We start from the raw sequence: 18,921 nt of genomic DNA, 5'->3' as shown, positions 1-18,921 counted from the left end.
AGCTGAATAGATAGGTCGTGGCTCTTCGGTCTGGGAAGTAGCCCCAAACAATTGAAACTGTCATGACAAGATTTATTCTGTGTTCCGTTGTTCATTTTAATTATGTATGTTCTTCTAGATTTCTTTAATGTTCTCAAATAATTGTAAAATAAAAAATACAAAAATGCATAAAAAAGAAGATGGGTTAGGCGTCTATCTTTTCACTTAAACACTCTACTCGAACTTTTGCGAAATCTCGCTTTTCAGTTTTGGATTAGCTTTTGACTTCGAGTCAAGTAACTTTAAGAAGGAAGACATTTAAAAATCTACACGAAATTCGAAGTTAGGATTAGATACATAGTTCTGTTAAGTACTTATGCCTGCATATTACAGCAATGATATGTAAGGGGACAGTGGCGTCACGAGAGGGTGCAGGCCGCACGGGGTCACACCAGTCACACCCAAAAGAGGGTGACACTCAAGTGAGAACAAAAATTGCACTTTGCAATAGAAAACAATTAAACAAATATATGTCAGTGACTAGATACCTGAACATGTTTATGCCTACATTTTGTTCCTGCTTAAAATACTTTTGGTTCAAATGCCATCCAATTGCCCACGACGTTACAACTATACTTTATATCTCCAGCAAAACGTTAAGCCGTACTCTCAGCTACATACCAGCTGCATGGATAGTAACTCAGCTTTGATTTAAGCAACTGTTTTCATCAAAATTATTGAAAAGCAAAATAATATCAGGGAGCCAACCTATAGTCAGTGTTTATTAAATGACAACAGTTTTCAGACATTACTTAGACTTAAATCCTCCCGATCCGTTCGGCGCATTGAGCGGCAAGCTGTCTCCACAAAGATCTGTCACTGGCTATGTCTGAAGCCTTTTTTCACCTGGTGTCCACTGTTCTGAAAGTGTGGCGCTAAGTTATACGAGTGCGTCCCTGTTTGCGATTTCCTCGTATTAGCCTCCATGTCATCGCAACTCTAGGTATGCGTAGTTCATTTTCTCGGGGAACATGTCCCGCAAACATCATGTGACTCTCTGTCACAACCTTACTAAGTGGTCGACTCCCAATTCGGCATAAGATTTCCTTGTTTGAGACCCGACCTATATAACTGACTCCTAAATTCCGTCTTAGCCATTTTAGTTGAGCCACATTTAGTGTTTTCTCAATTTTGGCAGATGACATCCATGTCTCACGTGCATATGTTGCTGTTGCGATGACTATTGTGCTAAGAAGGTGTATTTTTGTCTCTAGTCTAATGGCTTGGCTTGTCCAAATAGGCCGCAGCCTTTGGAACATGCTCCCTGCCTTTCTTATTCAGCACGCTACGTCATGGTAGGCATCTCCATCGTCATTAAGTGTTGAAAACAAATCACAAGACGTTTGAAGAATATTCATGTGGAAAACATTGGCAGACGTTCTACGATACAAACAAAAATACATCTTGAACGGGTAGCTTGATTCGCCTTGATATCACATTGTTTCTAGCAAAGCAGAGTTTGACATTCCATTTCCATATTGACAATGAGTATTTATTGTTTAAAGGGAATTTCCTTGTGATGTGTTATCCAAATTTGTCTCAGTATTGAAAGAATACTCATAAGGCTAAAACGCAGCGATGCCAAAAACAAACTCAGAGTAAGTTTATAAATGTAATTGTTGAGCAAACCACGTGAAAGATACATCAGAGACGTAAAGGTTACGAGATACGTTGATATGTCATTATACCGTACATTTAACTTATCATAAACTAATAAGATGTCCGAACTCAATATGTATAGATTTCAAAAGGGAACAAACTGATCAGATCAGTTCTAATATTTTTAATATGTAATGAGAGGGATGAGCTTGACTTTATAATGTGCTCAATTGAGTTCTAGCGTCTGGAAGAGTACAAACAATACAGTTAGCGCCGAGTTAGCGGCAAAATATTAACTAGAGGGTTCTTCTCAAAAAGCAACAAGAAGAAAATGTCAAAAGAACTCTCTAAAGATGACAGACACAGTAGTGAAGAAAAGTAACAGACGTCAATACCTGACAGCATTAATCGCTTTTTAAGCTGAGCTTATGAACTCGGTATAAACCATTAACTAGTCCGAACGACAGTCCAGCGCGCATACCACACGACCTGGCAGCCACCTTTCCAGTTTCCTCACAAGATTTCTTCCTGATCAGACAACCTACACTGCTTCTCACCTGCTGTCCACACTGGCAATGATCCCTTCTACAACTCAGGCAGTTCCAACCTCTCTCTAGGTTTGTTTCTCCATCTACTTAGCCGACAGTCCACCATCTTGTCTCTACCCTCTGTTCATCACTCGTCTTTAACAGTGCCTCGGTGCGCATCATAGGCTTCAGCATAGGAGCAGAGCTATAACGACATCAGTATATAATATCAGTGACTCTCCAACTTAAGGTAAAGTTATCCAGTCAGGCCTTGCGGTCTTTAGGGCAGATTTGTAAAGGTCATTTGTTTCTGTGACCCACTATAAGCGAGAGTGTCATGTGGCCAGCACAACGACCAACCACCTTTACTTTTCCCCAAACTAATATCAGGTGGACTCAGGGGCGCCCTAAGATTTCGAAATCCCAGTCTTCACCAGGATACGAACCCCGGTTCATGAGGCTAGCGCTTTACCACTCAACAACCGCGCCTCCCAATTGGGTTCACTTGGGGTGAACGAAGAAAAAAAAGGAAAATGTAACTTGTTAGTACTTAATGTCATGTGTGCTTAAATATATATTTCTCTCTAAGAAACAAAGAAAATTGAATCGATGTTGACGTTCTGCTTGAACTTGTCATTAAGCTTTATTATAAGTTGTATAAAGAAGGTAATGTGTTGTTTTTCTTGTCACACATCAGTTTTAAAAGTTAGATACCTTTTGTGTGGCTTTAAAGTTTAGTAAGTAATGGGAAACAAATTCATTTAATATATTTGCCATCAAAATTCACAAGTTACTTACCTCATTTTCTCCAATCAAAATGATTAGATCGATCTGTTTAAATTACTTTCTAAACGAAGTGTTCAGTGAAGATGTTACAAAGTAGTGAGAGTTATAAAAGTCATTTCACGAGATAGATAAATGTTTTTGAAAATATCATATATTTTACGTCAAATCATGGTTTCTGTTCTATCGTAATTTACTATTGTTCAAGGTACTTGTTGATTAAGATCTAGGTTCTCAGTCAGCAATAAGCAAACAACTACCATAAGTGTCATGGCAGAAAACCATACTTTATTATATTGAACGCGTGCACCTTTGCGCACCATATCAACAGTACTTAAAAAGTCAGAATGCTAGTTAATAATCTTAAAATGCCACGTTGAACAGACACTGACTGTTTATTTGTTTCTCATGTGTTATGGTGTAAGTGTAAGTGTTTCTGATATAACCTTGATTAATGGTGAGCGGATGGTTTGGTTGTGTAGTCTGAAGAGTTCTAATGAAACCACAAGATGGTCTGTCGTAATTCAAATTCATAATTACCGCTGGGTGACGGGGGACGGCGGTGGTCAGTGTTCGAACCAATACAGGTAACCATCGAGACGATAGTCTGTGGCTGTTTAAAAAAGTGTATTCCGGAGAATGGAGGTCTGGGTAGTATGATTGAATTAAAGCTCTCAAACATCGATTCAGGGCCTCTTGCTGGATGAGGAAGACCTGCTGCATAGGCTAAATTATTATAGCTTTTTTTATATGTGCTCAGAGCGCTGTGGCCCAATCTTATTTGTGGACCAGTGCGAGGATGGGGGTAGGCCTATCTGGGAGAAGGAAGAAGAAAGTCGGGTGTCGAACCTCAAGCCCCCTCCATAGCCTAGCCAAGTTGAAGAGTACTTAGCCTCTCCATTACTCTCTCCAGAAAGAACTTTTCTAGCAGAGTATTTTAGAAGAAAAAAAATCCACAATCTGACTAGCTTTAAAGAACAATCATCCGGAAATTATATATACTCTATAAGTTTAGTGATTTATTTTCTTTTTCATACACTTCTTAAAACGCTTCTGGCTCGCATCGTTGGATAATACAGTGCTACATGGGCGTAGCCAGGATTTTTTTTCGGGGAGGGTTTTGGGGGGGGGGGATCCCCTCCCCCCCCCCCCCCCGCGGAAAAAAATTATATATATATATATATATATATGTGTGTGTGTGTGTGTGTGTCTACATAATTAATCTTTATTACATTCTGACCCTTTCGGAAGACGTTTATTGTAGACTCCCCGCCCTTGCTAGTAAGGGGGTCTGGGGGAGTTCGCAGCACTCCCCCAGCGCGGGGCGAAGCCCAGCCGCCGAGCACTATTTCTGGTATTGAAAGCCAACAAAATGCATATTCTGAGGTATCTACAGTGCATTATCTTGCTATTAAAAAGTTTTATTTTAAAAACCTAATGTGCTATTCTTACTGACTTAGACCCTCTCGCGCCGTTCGGCGCATTTTCCGGCAAGCTGTTTCCGCAACTCTTATTTTGCGTAATTCATTTTGTCGGATAACATGTCCCGCAAAACCTCATGCGTCGCTCTGTCACAACCTTACTAAGGATTCGACTCCCAGTTCGGCATATGATTTCTTTGCTTTAGACCCGATCTCTATGACTGACTCCTAAAATCTGTCTTAGCCATCTATCCATTAGCCATGATTTTCAATTTCGGCAGAAGACTATTCACACTTAATTAATGGAGCCCAAGCCACTGGTAGAAATTTGTAACCTTTCTTGACTACGCTCTTGGAATTACATGCCTGTATTTCGCTTTAGATTTTATATCGAAAAGGAAAGTTTTTTCGTCAAATCATCTGTTGAGGGGTTTTAAACTAAAAAATCTCTGTTTTTTTTTTTTGTTTTGTTTTGTTTTTAATTCAAAACCCCATTTAGCTACGATCATAGAATTTGGTGACTGTAGTTTGCTTTAAAATAATATTGAAGAGAGAGGTTTTCAACTCTAAACGCTCTGTAGGGGAATTTTAAACTCAAAACCATCTGGAGGGGTTTTAAACTTGAAAGAAAAAGCCATCTGGAGGAGGGGAATTTAAATTCAAAACCCCTTTGGCTACGCTCACAGATTTTATAGTGTGTAATTTGCTTTTTTTTTATATTGAAGAGGTACTTTTTAGCTTCAAACCCCAACTGGAAGGGGGGTGGTTAACTCAAAACCATTCATTTCGGGGGGGGGTTTGAACCCCAAGAACCCCCCCCCCTGGCTACGCCCATGCAGTGCTATTTCAGTCAGCTGGTAAGGGGTCTCGGACGATCTTTTGTTTTCATCTAGTGGGGCGCACCAGTATATGTTTGAGAAACACCAAACGGAAAATCGTTCTTTCGCTTTTGCGGAAGCTCTAACTTTCGCTTTTTAGATGTCTCGGTTTTTAGTGAATAGATCTAGACATCTACTATCTAGACCTAGACCCTAATAGATCTAAACTCTAGATTCAAGATATTTGTATTCGATATCAAGAATATAGATCCAGATTTATTGCATCAAGATGTGCAGACCTTTGTCGTTCATTTTATTATATTTTTTAATACAGGCACTTGTACCTAAAGAAACTTTATCCAAGAAAAAGGGGGTAAAACTCATTAAATATTATTATTAAAATTATATTAATTAGATCTATAATGACAATAATGTCTATATTGACTATATTAGATCTATAATATAATGTCTAGATCTAGAGTCTAGATATAATTCTGTTTAAATATACAGGGTAGTCCTGATAATCTAAATTTTGGTATCTTAAACTTACTTCAAGTCTGATTAATCCCAAACTCAAATTTTGATATTTTTAGAAAAAAAAAAAAACTAAGATGAAAATAATACTCAAACCTAAGTGTGTAGACTCAATAGTTAGACAGTGTAATTAATAAAACAAAAGAATGTTACATGTAGTTTTAAAATAGATATATTATATTGGTTTTAAAAAGTCTGTTACATTTTTTTGTCAAAGAGAAAAGGACCTCTCTTTTGAAGCAAAGTTACACCAACACCTCAGAAAAAAACATCTGCTTTGATCGAGGCAGACAGTTGTTTTAAGTAATATGGCGCTACGTCAAAGGCAACTGAAGCATCTGAGTGTGTGAGTGTGATACCCTCCGCTGGTTGTCATCGTCTGCTTCATCTACACTCTTGTCTGAGACTTCTGGTTCTTTCAAAACCATTCCAACCATCTGCTGATCATTTAAAATTTCATAATCGTTATCTTCAGCTTGTAACCACTCATTCACATCAATTGCATTTGCGTCCTCACAGCCAGGAATATTTTGTAACAGCTGCTGCACCTGTATAACATTGTCTGCATGTTGATAAGAGTTTTCTTCAAAAGTAGATATTTATCATTTTGAGCTTTTGAATCAATGAGAGTGTTTCATCTTCATCTTTCAGTATTTGTCCAATAAATTTATCCTGTACAAGAGTTTAAGATGCTGCAGTACATGGTGATCCATACTGGTATTTTGAATAATGATAGAGTAATATAGAAAACTACTACAGATGGCTGCCTGGTCGTGCGGTTTGCACGCTGGACTGTCGTTCAGATTCATCGATGGTCCCGGGTTCAAACCCTGCCCGTTCCCATCCCCCGTCGTCGTGCGGGAGGTTTGGACTAGGAAGTAATTATCTTCAACTCTGAAGGAACATCCGAATACATATAAAACAAACAAACAAACATTTGGCTCTCTTGTCATGCACTTCTTTCACAGAATTGGTTACTTTCAGATTTTAAAAAAATGCTTATCTTTATATCCTGTAACGGTTTACTTATTTACACGGGGTATTTCATAATTATTTTTATTTTAGTAATATTAATAATATTCTATAATAATTTTAGTTATATTTATAATAATTATAAATAAATCCTTGTCACTCTTGTGATGTTGTGTTTCTCTGATATTGTGTTACTTTAACAATTTGATGCAATCATAATCATAATAATAATGGCTACACATCACTTGGATGAGAGGTCTGGCACACTCTGGATATAATAGAAGAAATTTTCATAATGGTCTAGAATTACATATAGTTATTGCCAATGTGCCAAAAAACTCAAAAAATTTCAAAATCATATAGTTATTGATATAGATCAATTTAATTACAACACTTCTAAGAAAAACAATGGCAGTTTGTGTTTTCTAATAACACTAAAAGTTAAAAGGGAAAATGTTGGGATTGTTTCCAATTTAAATAAGAAATTAAAAAAAAAGATTGAAAACTCCAGCTATAGAAAATTATAAATGACAATGAAAGTTGCTACTTCAAAATCCTCTTCAAGTAGAACTCTTGAATGTTGTTTTTATACTTATACATTTATTAAGTTGTAATATTTAGTGCAATTATTTTATCCATCAGTTATCATCATCAGACTTTACCTCTCAAGAAAAAGCCACTCTGGAACGGCATGCCAAGTGCCCCGTCGATGGTGTTAAAAATAGTGCTGTTTACAATCAATGGCATCAAGATAAGGTACTGTAATAAAAAAAATAAAATAGTAGAGACATGCTAAAATAATACTAATAAGGAGTCACGGTTTGTGCTTAAGATTGTTGTAGATGCCCAGTAGCCTAGTGTTTAATGATGCTCATTTCCCCTGGTGATACTTTTCGTCTGTAGATTGTAACAATCTTCTATTTACTTTGAATGCCTGCACCTCATAAGAAAATTTCTTAGAAAAGCTTTTAGACTAAAATGATGGCTTGCCACATGATCTCTCTTTGTTTTTGTTTGACTGTTAAATGTAAACTCAAGGGTATTAATAAAGATAATTTTTGCTATTAAAGTTTGCCTAAAAAATTGTTTAATTATTAACAGAATCATTATCCATAGTTCAAATTACTGATACTTTTATTTTGCTAAATATTGTTTTTATTTTAATATACCAATATATTAGCTCTTTTTAAATTTGTGTTTCTCCTTCTATAGTTATTTTTGTATTCTCCAGATTTCAGATGCTACTTTACTTTGTTTAATGATCTACCTGGAGAAAAATGCTGATGATGCTTGGGCATGGTCTATGTCTGGAATGACCTTTGACCTGAGGAAACAGAAACAACAAGGAGATTATTGTTTTAAGCAGTCAATAAAACTTGTCGGGAAGCACAGTGACTTCGTTAAAGAGTGGCATTTCATTGGGCCATTTGGAATTGGTAAAACAGAATTTGATGGCGATCCTCTTGCTGCATTTGGAGGCATTCAAAATGCATCAAGGTTTAGATTTTCATCTCATGCTTCAACAAAATATAACTCTGAATTAGTTTTCGGGGGTGAAATTACCTGGAGCATGATCAAACAAAATGAGGCCAATGAAATGGTACAAGTCAGGCCAAAAGTGAATTGGAATGACCTTGTGAGTTCCTTGGGTTCCATGGGTATAACTGAATGGCAGGGCTGGGTTGTAGGTAACATATTTGTAAATGAAGATAACACATTGCTAAGCTACCAATGTCTGGGTGTAGCTAGGTGTTTCATTGAAAAAAAACCTATAGCTGGTGACCTTTATCATAGGAATCAGTTTTGGTTTCCTGTTACATTGTCACGGGGTGTCCACTCTATTTTTATCCCTCTGCGATCTAAGGTAAATGCAAATTTCCAGTTCTCTTTGATGAAGTCAGCAAGTTTTAACATTTTGAAGCCACCATTTCTCCCTGATGTGCAGAAAAGTTATCTCCCATCTAATTTTTTCATCCCTCTTCCTGTCTCAAACTTAATGGCTAAGAATTGGCTGAAAATAATAAATGTCAAAGTTCAAAAGCAAGCCAAAGGTGAAACATTGGTTGCCAGCTTGGCTCATACTTACAATACAATAGCTCCTGGACAAACTAAAGTGGTTGTGATAAGCTTAGAGCTGAAAGACAGGACACATGGAGCTCAGTTAACTCCAACATGCACTGACATAGACCTAGAGCTGAAGGTACAAACATCAGAAGGATCAGAAAATGTTGCACTTGTGCTGCGCTGTCGTAACAAAGGGAGCTCATTTCTCTTTACTTTCTTAGACCATGATGGTTCTGTTCAGCATGCTGCGGCAGTGGAGCCTATTGGACTTTGTCCAGATAAGATCTGTCCTGTTTTTCTGACTCTTCATGGCACAACAGTACCACCTCAGAATCAGGCAGACAGCTATAAGAAAATGGTTCGAGGAGAATTTGAATTTGGTATTTTAAAAATGTGGCTGCTGGCTCCAACAAGGTATGCAACTATGCTTTTTTATTCATTTTCACTGCTGTAATTTTTTGTTTAAAAAATACATTCCTAACATAATAGTTATTTTTTTTAGACAGCAAAGTCTGTAGAGTTGATCTAGTAGAAGTGAAGTCTGTAAAGTTTATTAAATAGATGTTAAGTCTGTTGAGCTGATCAAGGAGAAATCACTTGTTTCTGCAGTGTAACTAGGAACTCAAGAGGCCAGGAAAAGACTTATTTATTTATCTCTCCCAAACAGATGTCAGCTCAACTTTAGAAAGGAGTGGATTCAGGAACATCTTAAGAAAAAAAAAATCCAGAGCTTCACTTAGGCTGGAAACCAGTATCTTAGGTGCTGCAGCTAAGTTTTCTGCTGCTCTGTCACCTTGTTCTATCATTATTATAAATATATTTACAGCAAAAAAAGTTTAAGGTTGAAATTCTTTTTAAAAAAATTACATCTAAAACAAATATTAAAAATTATAAAACAAAAGTTTTTGTCAAAATGCAAGAAAACCTTCATCATTTGTTTTCTTCAATACATACAAATTTCCTTATTTTTTTATATTTTTACAGACATGGTGCCCACAATTGGGAGGGTCCAGGTGCATTGACAGCATTGGCAGCTATACAAGCTCTTCATCAGATGTCACAAGGCTCCAGCTGGCTAGAAATGAAGACTGATCCAAATAAAGTTTTATTTGCTGGTAATTTTATTTGATGGATGTTTCAATAATACTTTGTGTTGTGTTTTTTTTTACCAGTATCAGGGGAACTAAGAAGACCATTAGAGTTTGTTTGTAAAATGTTTTACATAATTCGGATGTTCCTTCAGAGTTGAAGATAGTTTACTTCCTAGTCCAAACCTCCTGCAGGACGACGGGGGATGGGAGCGGGCAGGGTTTGACACCTCGACCGTCGATAAATCCGAACGACAGTCCAGCGAGCAAACCGCACGACCAGAGTAACCTCATTAAAAAAAAACTATGCTTATGAAAAAAAATTTTTTGCTTTTGAAGTTTAGAAAATATTTTTAAAAGCTTTTTTTTTTTAAGAGAGAGGATGAAAAATATGTTAGCATTAAAGGGTGAGAATTACAGAAACATTTTGGGAAAAGCCATGAAATAAAGTTTCAACATGTGCTTCCTAGATTTTATTTTTTCATTTTTAACTGATGAGAATTGTTTTGACATTGTATAATGACAATTATATATTTTTAAATATATATTTGATAATAAATAGGTCTTTTAAATATTTTAAAATTGTATTTAACAGCTTAATCCACTCTGTTACTATTGTGAAGTAATTTCAATATTGTGAATACTAATACTGTGAACTTTAAATCAGCAAATATATAATGTAGCAAATAGGCCAAAAGTTATAAAGAGATACATTAGGCTAATTGACTGAGTAAAATGTTTGATTTTACTTCATTATTCTTTATTTTTATTATGGTTAGAAATCATTTTAAGCATAACAATATTGTAATAACACCATAATAATTTGCATTATAATTAGTCAGCCGTGGGAATGGTAGCTGACTATTAAAGTGCTCGGCTTCCAAACCAAGAGTCTCAGGTTTTGAATCCTAGGGAAGATTGAGATTTTTAGTTACAAGAATTTAGACTACCCCTGACTCCACCCAAGTCTAATGGGTACCTGACATAAGTTGGGGAAAATTAAAGGCGGTTGGTCATTTTGCTGGTCAAATGACACCCTCGTTAACCATGGGGCTTCATCTGCCCTACAGATCACAAGTTCTGAAACTTTACTTACTGTACTTGTCAGCCATAAGGAAAACTAAAAGTTTTTTTGTGTTTTTTTTTAAACTTGAGCGTTTCAATTCTAAAATGGCACAATTTTAATTCTAAGAAAAACTAATAAAATTTCTCTGTTGTTCAAATAGAATAAAGACATAGGTTTCACTTTCTTAAGGTCATTCAATGGGAGGTCATGGAGCATGGCATCTAGCCACGCATTTCCCAGACAGAGCAACTGGCCTAATCTCATTGGCTGGCTGGATTAAAAAGGAAGAGTATGGAGACAGTAACTTATTTTTTAGGTAAATTACTTTTGTTTCTTTCCTAACTGTACCCACCTACTGTACTAGTTACTTTGATTCTGATTATTACTCCTTTGTTTGTTGTCCACTTACCTATCTCCTTCCACTACCCTACGACAACCAAGTGTTTGTTGGTAACACTTAATCATTTTAGTCAGCATAAATTTTTTTCACTCAAAATGATATGTTGACATTATTACATTTTTAAAAATATTTTGTTTTCTTTAAACTTAAGATTTGAACATAATTAATGAATGCAGTGTTTTTATATGTGATATATTTGCGCTCCATCTCTTACTATCTTTCTATGCCAAACTGTGTTTGAACAAAAAGTAGGTGTATTGTTCAACCCAGAACCCAACCTTTTATCTATTTAAATAAACAATTTATAGTTTTGATTTACAGTATTAGTATATTAGTACAGGTATATATATATCTGGGAGTTATCAATAAATATTTCTGAAATTATTTAAGAAGTAATTTGAAACTTGATGTGTTTGTGTGTGGATTTAGGCATGATATATCAACAAGTCACACTGATCCTGCAGTTAAATCTGTCATGGAGTCGTGTGTTGGAGAAAATGATGTGGATAAGCATCTGGGTAATCTTAAGGTAGGCCACATTTTTATAGGCATGATCTTATTGTGAGAATGAAACTGTTTATTTTAAATAATTCAATGCCAGGACCTGAATATGCACAAATACAAGTTGGAAATACAAACAGATTATTAAAAATTTCTCTCATTATCTACTGCTAAATCATTCATAAATTTTACATGATGCAGTTCTAAAATGTGAATACCAAAGGAACTATTTGTTTAAAAACCATCCCTATTGAAAACTCTTAGTAGAGATTGTTTCACTCATACTGCATTTAATTTTGGACATATAGGGTATCCCAGTGTTGGCTAGAATTGGTGCTAACGACCGCACTGTTCATCCTTACTTTGTCAGGCGTGCCGTCAGACTGCTTAAAGAATCTGAAGTGGATGTCACTTACACAGAGTTACCAAACTTGGAGCACTGGTGGTGGGACACAAAGTTAGTTTTGTTTGTTGGTACAGTTATAGTTTTGTTTGCTGGTACCGTACGTTGATGTGTGATTAGGTTTCTTGGCAACAAAAGATGTCCTTTAAATATCTGAATTGTTTTGTTGTTAACATTCAAATGTTTTGTAATGAGTTCAGACACTAATATTTGTAGACAAAAAGACAGCATCAATATTATACATGCTTGGTTGTGTGTGGAAATGATATTTAGTTCATACTTTCATCACATCTACCAAAATTAGCTAATAATAAAATAAAAGTCATAAAAATAAATTAATAAATAAAAACAATTTTAAAAAAGATTAAAAAAGATAATCAAAATTGTTTTAAATGTATTAATTTTATTTGCCTTGTTAATGATTCATTTGTTATGCTAGTTTTTTCCCATAAATAAGTCAGTTGCAACCTCTTGTAAATAATTTACTTGTGACCTCTGATGCTTTTTTCCCAGAGAAACCAACGATGGGGGATGTGTCAATGATGCTCAGATTAGGAAGTTCATCAGCAAAATTTCTGAGTCTCTGATCCCCAAAGAGTTTTGTTCCAAGGGAGATGATGCACCCTGCTCTGCTGCAAGTGAGGAGAGTAGTAAGCAGCTGTTTAGGCTAGTCACTGTCAACCCTGCCTTTGGAGATGGTTTGAAGGGTCTGTCAGTGCTGCAGCAAATAATTCCATTCAGAACTAGTGTCATCAAGGCAAGTGAAACTAAATGTATAATGTTTCCTTGAAAGTAGTTTATAACACAGAGTCAGTACTTTCTGAAATGCTCATTTTTTTAATTTAATTATTCTTTGGTGTATTCTTTCACTATTTGTATAAAGAAAAAGCTTTTTTTTTAACATTAGTTATGAATTAGAATTTTTTTGTCTAAATACTTTAAGAGCAGAATTTTAAAGTTTTTGTTAAGAATTTAACACAAAAAAAAAGCATAAAAAATTCTTTGGATCTGTCTCCTCTTTATTATCCACCTCTGACCTCTCTGTTTACCATTTATAACGAGAGCTCTTTTTTTTTTTTTTTCATGACGAATCATTTGTGAAACTTTCTGTTTTCTCTTGTTGCTTGGCATGAACATTTTCTCCTTTCCCTTGAAACATTTTGCAAAGAATGTAAAAAATTTGTATTTTAATTTGAATAACATCATTGTAGCTCAGCCTTTTTTTTTTGTCTTGACCAACAGATCAATGTGACTTCAGATGTACTGACACTGACAACCCAAAATGTTGAATGTTTGCAACTGAAGAAAGATGTGAGCAATAGAGGACTAAACCTACAAAGTATCAAACATTTTAATGTAAGTATATAATATGTCACATAGCCAAAGTACTGCCACATTTCATTGGGTTAGTAATTTAAGTAATCAACTTTGTTGAACTAACTTTTCTCATCCTAATGACAGATAGATGGTACAAGTCTGGAGTTTAGTGCCCTGGATTTCCCACAGATTTATTGTCTGTAAGTACATTCTATTAGAGAAGTAGGCCTACATCTTAATAAAGGTTCACTTTGGTGTGCTCCAATTGTAAATGTTTTTAACATTCAGTACTTTTATACAGTGGAAATGATTTACCTGTTGTTCTAAATCCATTATCACATTAAAACATTTTATAATTGTTTTTTTTTACATCAAGTCTGGGAGAATCTAATCAATGGGCCCTTATACAAGACTGGAAGACTCGAACACAGAATGGATTAATTCGAGGTCCTCATAATTATGGGCCTGCCAGAAGAATAGCTGAGCGTCAATTTCTTATATGTGTTGGTTTGTATGACTAATATAATTCATTGTCTTTAAAGTCTGGACAATACCTGGACTTTTTTGTTAAATTAAATTTCATAACTTTCAATCAATTTTTCACAATTTTTGTTTTTGAATTAAATTTCTTAACTTTTAATCAGATTTTCAAAAATTTTTTAATGTATGCAATTATTGTCTTTATTTGAAATGCATGAGATAAATAAGTAAACCTAATTAAGATATCAAAGCCCTCTTTTTGAAGTGTTCCAAGTTTTGTTATCATGTTGGCAAAAAAAAATGTTTGTTAAGATTGAAATTTAGTTCAATTTTGTATAATTGTGTGAGGCTGCTAATATAGTAGTGGCACGTATATTTAAATGAATCTTGCAGGCACTCAGTTAGACGACACTAGATCTGAAGTTTTACTGAGACATGCAGCTTACATTGCCAATCAGTTCTTTCTGATTTCTGATGCTGTGGTCTCAGTTTTGGAGGATTATGAAGTGGATAAGATGATATTAGGTAAATATGAACAAGATCTGATTCAAATATCAACATAGAAATAGGAATAACTGTTCTACCTGTATTTATTACTTTTATATATTAGTACTTCAGTGGGTTGTTTTATGAATAGAAGACATATAAAGGTACATATCCAAACTATATTCTTAATTATTAAAATAAATTGTATATATGTTTAGTGCTGGAATGATGGCTTTGTGTTAATGTACTTGAAGGTTTAAACTCATTGAATTAAAATTCTTCTGAAGTCAAGATTCTTAATTTAGGATCCACCTAGTTTTAATAGGTATCTTATGTTAGTTACAAAAATTAAGGATGGTCATTTGTTGTGCTGGCCACATGACATCCTTAACTTTTTGCCCTAAAACTAATGTGCATTATATCATCTGCTCTATATTAACTTGTTTTAAAAGGAATTTTTTATTTGTATATGCTTACTTTATATCATTTAGGTATTTAACCCTTCAAAATCATGTTTCAATGTTACATTCTTTATTATCTGTTCGTTCAAATGTCAGTAATCTGTTTATGTCAATTTTATTAGAATTTTAAGAAATAGTCTTTAAGATTCATAGATATTCTACATTATTATTCAATCAAAAATTTCATGACATTTTTTTTTTACACTATTGGTCTTACTACTAGATAATAGTTCTGCAAACACACTGCAAAACTGAATAGCATCAACATCAAATATAATACTAGATCTATGTTTGAATGTCTTTTTTTTTAAAACTCTTACTCTTACAGCTTTCTATCACTCCCATTCTCCTCTTCCCTTGTATATTTATTATCTCTGTATAATTTCCTTTCTTTTTGTGTCTAGATGACTACAACCTAATAATTTTAGGCAATCCAAATGAAAACCTACTGACAGAAAAATACTTGAGTTATCTCAGGGACTTGAACTATCTACCTGGCAATGGTATGTAGCCTACACTGAACTGTTTGTTGTGCCCCTTTGGAAATTGGAAATCTTAAAATGCAGCTCCTGCTTAATAACTTTAAAGCTAGTAATGACATCTTGTTGAACATACATAAATCCGTTATATAACATGCTAAATCATTTCTCAACAGAGGATAGATACAGTGTGGGTTAAAGGATCTAGCAATTTTTACTGCTGAGCTGAAGTTCTTTGATTTCAATCCTATTTCAATCCTATTTTTTTTAGAACTCAGCAGCAAAATGCAGGCTATATGAAGAAAAGAAAAAAGTTTTGATTTGAGAATATTAACATCTCTTGCGGACTGTTAGATCAGCTCTTATCTTAATTTTGTATCCTCTAAAAGCAGGTGACTTCTATTTCACTTTCTCATTAAGTCTATAGGTGCAGCAAGAAAAAGTTTAACTTTATTATACTTGTGCGTCCGTTGACGATAATAATAATAAAATATCACCTTCACCTGTCCCTTAGTTTGTTGAACTGTTGTAGCACCACACATCTGTCCACCCTTTTTCTCCATTCCTCTCTGTCTTTTGCCTTTCAATGACAGACCTTTCCAGTCTTTAATGTTGTCTATAATGGCTATAGTTTTAATTTTTTTTTTAAATGTTCTTAGACTTATGATGGAAGGCCAATACACACTATATTAATATTAGAAATCATTAAAAAATAGTCTAATTTTATCAATTACCAAAAAACTAAAAATATCTCTCACATTACTAAGATGAACAAATTGTATCATATCTATGATAGAATCCACCGCTGCGAGTGGAAATCATTAAAAAATAGTCTAATTTTATCAATTACCAAAAAACTAAAAATATCTCTCACATTACTAAGATGAACAAATTGTATCATATCTATGATAGAATCCACCGCTGCAAGTCTACTTCTGGGACGCAGATGCCGATATCAATCTTCTGGTGTAGGGCTAATGACATTGGCACCTCATGGTCAGGGTCTGGCTATGATACTAATGGGCCTCTCAGAGGAAGGACTTGAAGATGTTGTTAACTTGGCGACACCTACAATACCACCCATGGCTAGATCTCCAGTAAGTAAAAGTTTTTCTTTAGCAGTGTTTCTCAACTTGGAGAGAGTAATAGGCAAAAGCCTTGGTGAAACAAAAGAAAAATTTCAATAAAAGAAAAAAATTTGAGAAATTGTGTGTAACTGTCAGTAGAAGGTGAGAGCTGGGGAAAAATGCACCGAAATGATACAACAAAGAAAATTGTTTGAGAAAAAGTATCGTACAGCCTAAGTGAACTCTTGCAACATTGAATGTACCGGTACTTATTTAAAATGTTCTCTTAGGCTTCTTTTAAAGTAACATCTGTAAATTTATGACAAGATGAATTTTAGGTTTCTGTCATTTCTCAACATGAATGCTCCTCTCATGCTGTCAATTTAGCAAATTATGACACATTAATTTTTTAAGAACTAAAAACATTGTCATTTTCTTCTTTCAGTTCTCCAATTTGCTGCCTGATTTTGTCATAACAGGACCAGAAGTGAAGCATAAAGGTCCTGGTGGATTTCATTGTGCTGGATTTTGGGATAACCAATGGAAATTGTCAGCCAGCTCTGTATCCTGTACTTGTTAATTAGCAGTGAAATTAGGACCAAAAAAACAAGTTCAAACTAGATTCTAAATAGCATATATTTACTGTCCTATCTGCCAACACTTGAGGAAGTGAATTTGTTTTTTTAACTGAAATAAATACACAATAATAGCTTTAAATTTGATTTAAAAAATTAAAAGCAAACAACCAATTAGTATATGAAAACCTTGGGAAAATGCAATATATTTTGTTATATTAACTTCTGTGCTAGCATTTATTAAATGCAGATCTCATTTAATTAAGGCAACTAAAAAACATTTTTTTATATGTATAGGACTGAGTATTTCCATTCATTTTGCTTATATTCCATGTAAATATTATTTCTAACAGCACTTTTGTTTGTTATTGTTTTTGTTGGTTTATAAAATTTGTTTAAAGTTGGTTTGGGAATAAAAAGTTTTGTCAATTTATTTTTATGGTTTCGGGTTGTCAATTTTGGTCTTTGTTCTTTTTCTAACTGACCTCATTCTATTGATCTTAGGATTTCAAGGGCTTATTTAAGCCTTTACGTTTTAAAAGTACCCCATCAGACCTTGCAAGATATAGGGCAGATGTTGTAAAGGTCATCTGTTTTATGATCAGCATTTAACAAGAGCATCATGTGACCAGCACAACAATCAACTGCCTTAACTTTTACCAACTAATGTCTGGAACCCATTTGAGTTGTGTGGACTGAGGGACATGCCAAAATCCAAATTCACAGAGATTCGAGGTCTAGTGCCTTTTTATAGAAATAAACCAAATGCATCAGAATGATGCAGTTGTAAAACTCCTATATGCAACTGTCTTTACACTTTTCTTCAAGTCTAACAGATGTGTACAATGGTTGTGTACTATTATGGCTAGCATAGGTCTATGTGACTAAGCAACATTTTATCATGACAAAATATTCTGTAGTTTGGAGAAATCCTTTTATTTTTTTTTCTCTACTTTAATGTCTGATGCCATTATGAGTTCTTTTTTTTTTAATTGATCATGTTGATAGACTCTTTTAATCTATAAGATGTAACTGTTGTTTTTTTAAATAATTACTAATACCTTAAATAAATGTCAACAAATGCAAGTATGACTTATCCCTAATATCTAACAAAGTTATTTTTACATATATGATACAAGTTTCTATATGTAGGCTGATTGTTATTATGTGGACTTACATTCACAGTGTGAACTAATGAATGTACTTACTGAACAGTGTCATAATTTTAAGTTTGTTTTTTTTTTAATTCGTTTTGTTGCACTGAATTTCATGGACTTCAAAAGATTGCACTGAGAAAAATTGTCTTGTTACTATCAACTAATTACTTGTGTTAATAGTGTGATTCAACCAATGTAAGATAATGTAGATGTCATCTAGAGCTACATAAGCAGCTACATAAGCAGCCTGAATGCTATATTAGCATTTGAAGGATGATTGTGACACTATGTTCAATTTGAAAGACACAGTAATATAATTATTTCAGGTATCCAATAGCACAGTTTAAACTTTGTCAATGCATTTATTGACCTTTGATTATTTGCTCATTCTCCACTAGATGAAGACAAAACGAAAAAAAAACAAAACTATTTTACTTATTCAGTTACATGGAAATTGCCTGATTTTTAGCCAAAAACATTTTTAATTTATATATAACTAGATCACAGATTTGGTTGTATTATTTTTTGTTTTAATTTTTGCAGTTTCAATGCATTTATTATAATGTTGTTGTTTTTTTATGTTATTGAATTTGTGATAAATAAATTTGTTTATTTTGTACCAACTTTCTTCAGAAAAAAATAATGAATTGATTAAAATGTTTACATAAAACAACAAAAAAAACT

The 18,921-nt window shown here is 34.2% G+C and overlaps 1 protein-coding gene across 1 annotated transcript; it reads left to right on the top strand.

Annotated features, from left to right (window-relative positions):
- The first annotated feature begins 5,333 nt into the window (after positions 1 to 5,333).
- On the top strand, positions 5,334 to 18,802 carry LOC106057948 (uncharacterized). Its single transcript, XM_056024989.1, has 15 exons — positions 5,334 to 5,560; positions 7,336 to 7,449; positions 7,925 to 9,171; positions 9,742 to 9,872; positions 11,101 to 11,227; positions 11,741 to 11,840; positions 12,121 to 12,269; positions 12,729 to 12,972; positions 13,458 to 13,571; positions 13,677 to 13,732; positions 13,909 to 14,039; positions 14,406 to 14,537; positions 15,364 to 15,462; positions 16,351 to 16,535; positions 16,951 to 18,802. Exons 1-15 carry the CDS (start codon positions 5,477 to 5,479, stop codon positions 17,083 to 17,085), a joined length of 3,048 nt encoding a protein of 1,015 aa, XP_055880964.1. The 5' UTR covers positions 5,334 to 5,476; the 3' UTR covers positions 17,086 to 18,802.
- Positions 18,803 to 18,921: the final 119 nt, after the last annotated feature.

The sequence above is a fragment of the Biomphalaria glabrata genome, chromosome 3 (assembly GCF_947242115.1).
Source record: "Biomphalaria glabrata chromosome 3, xgBioGlab47.1, whole genome shotgun sequence".
Taxonomy (NCBI): domain Eukaryota; kingdom Metazoa; phylum Mollusca; class Gastropoda; family Planorbidae; genus Biomphalaria; species Biomphalaria glabrata.
This window is presented reverse-complemented; position numbering and strand designations above follow the sequence as displayed.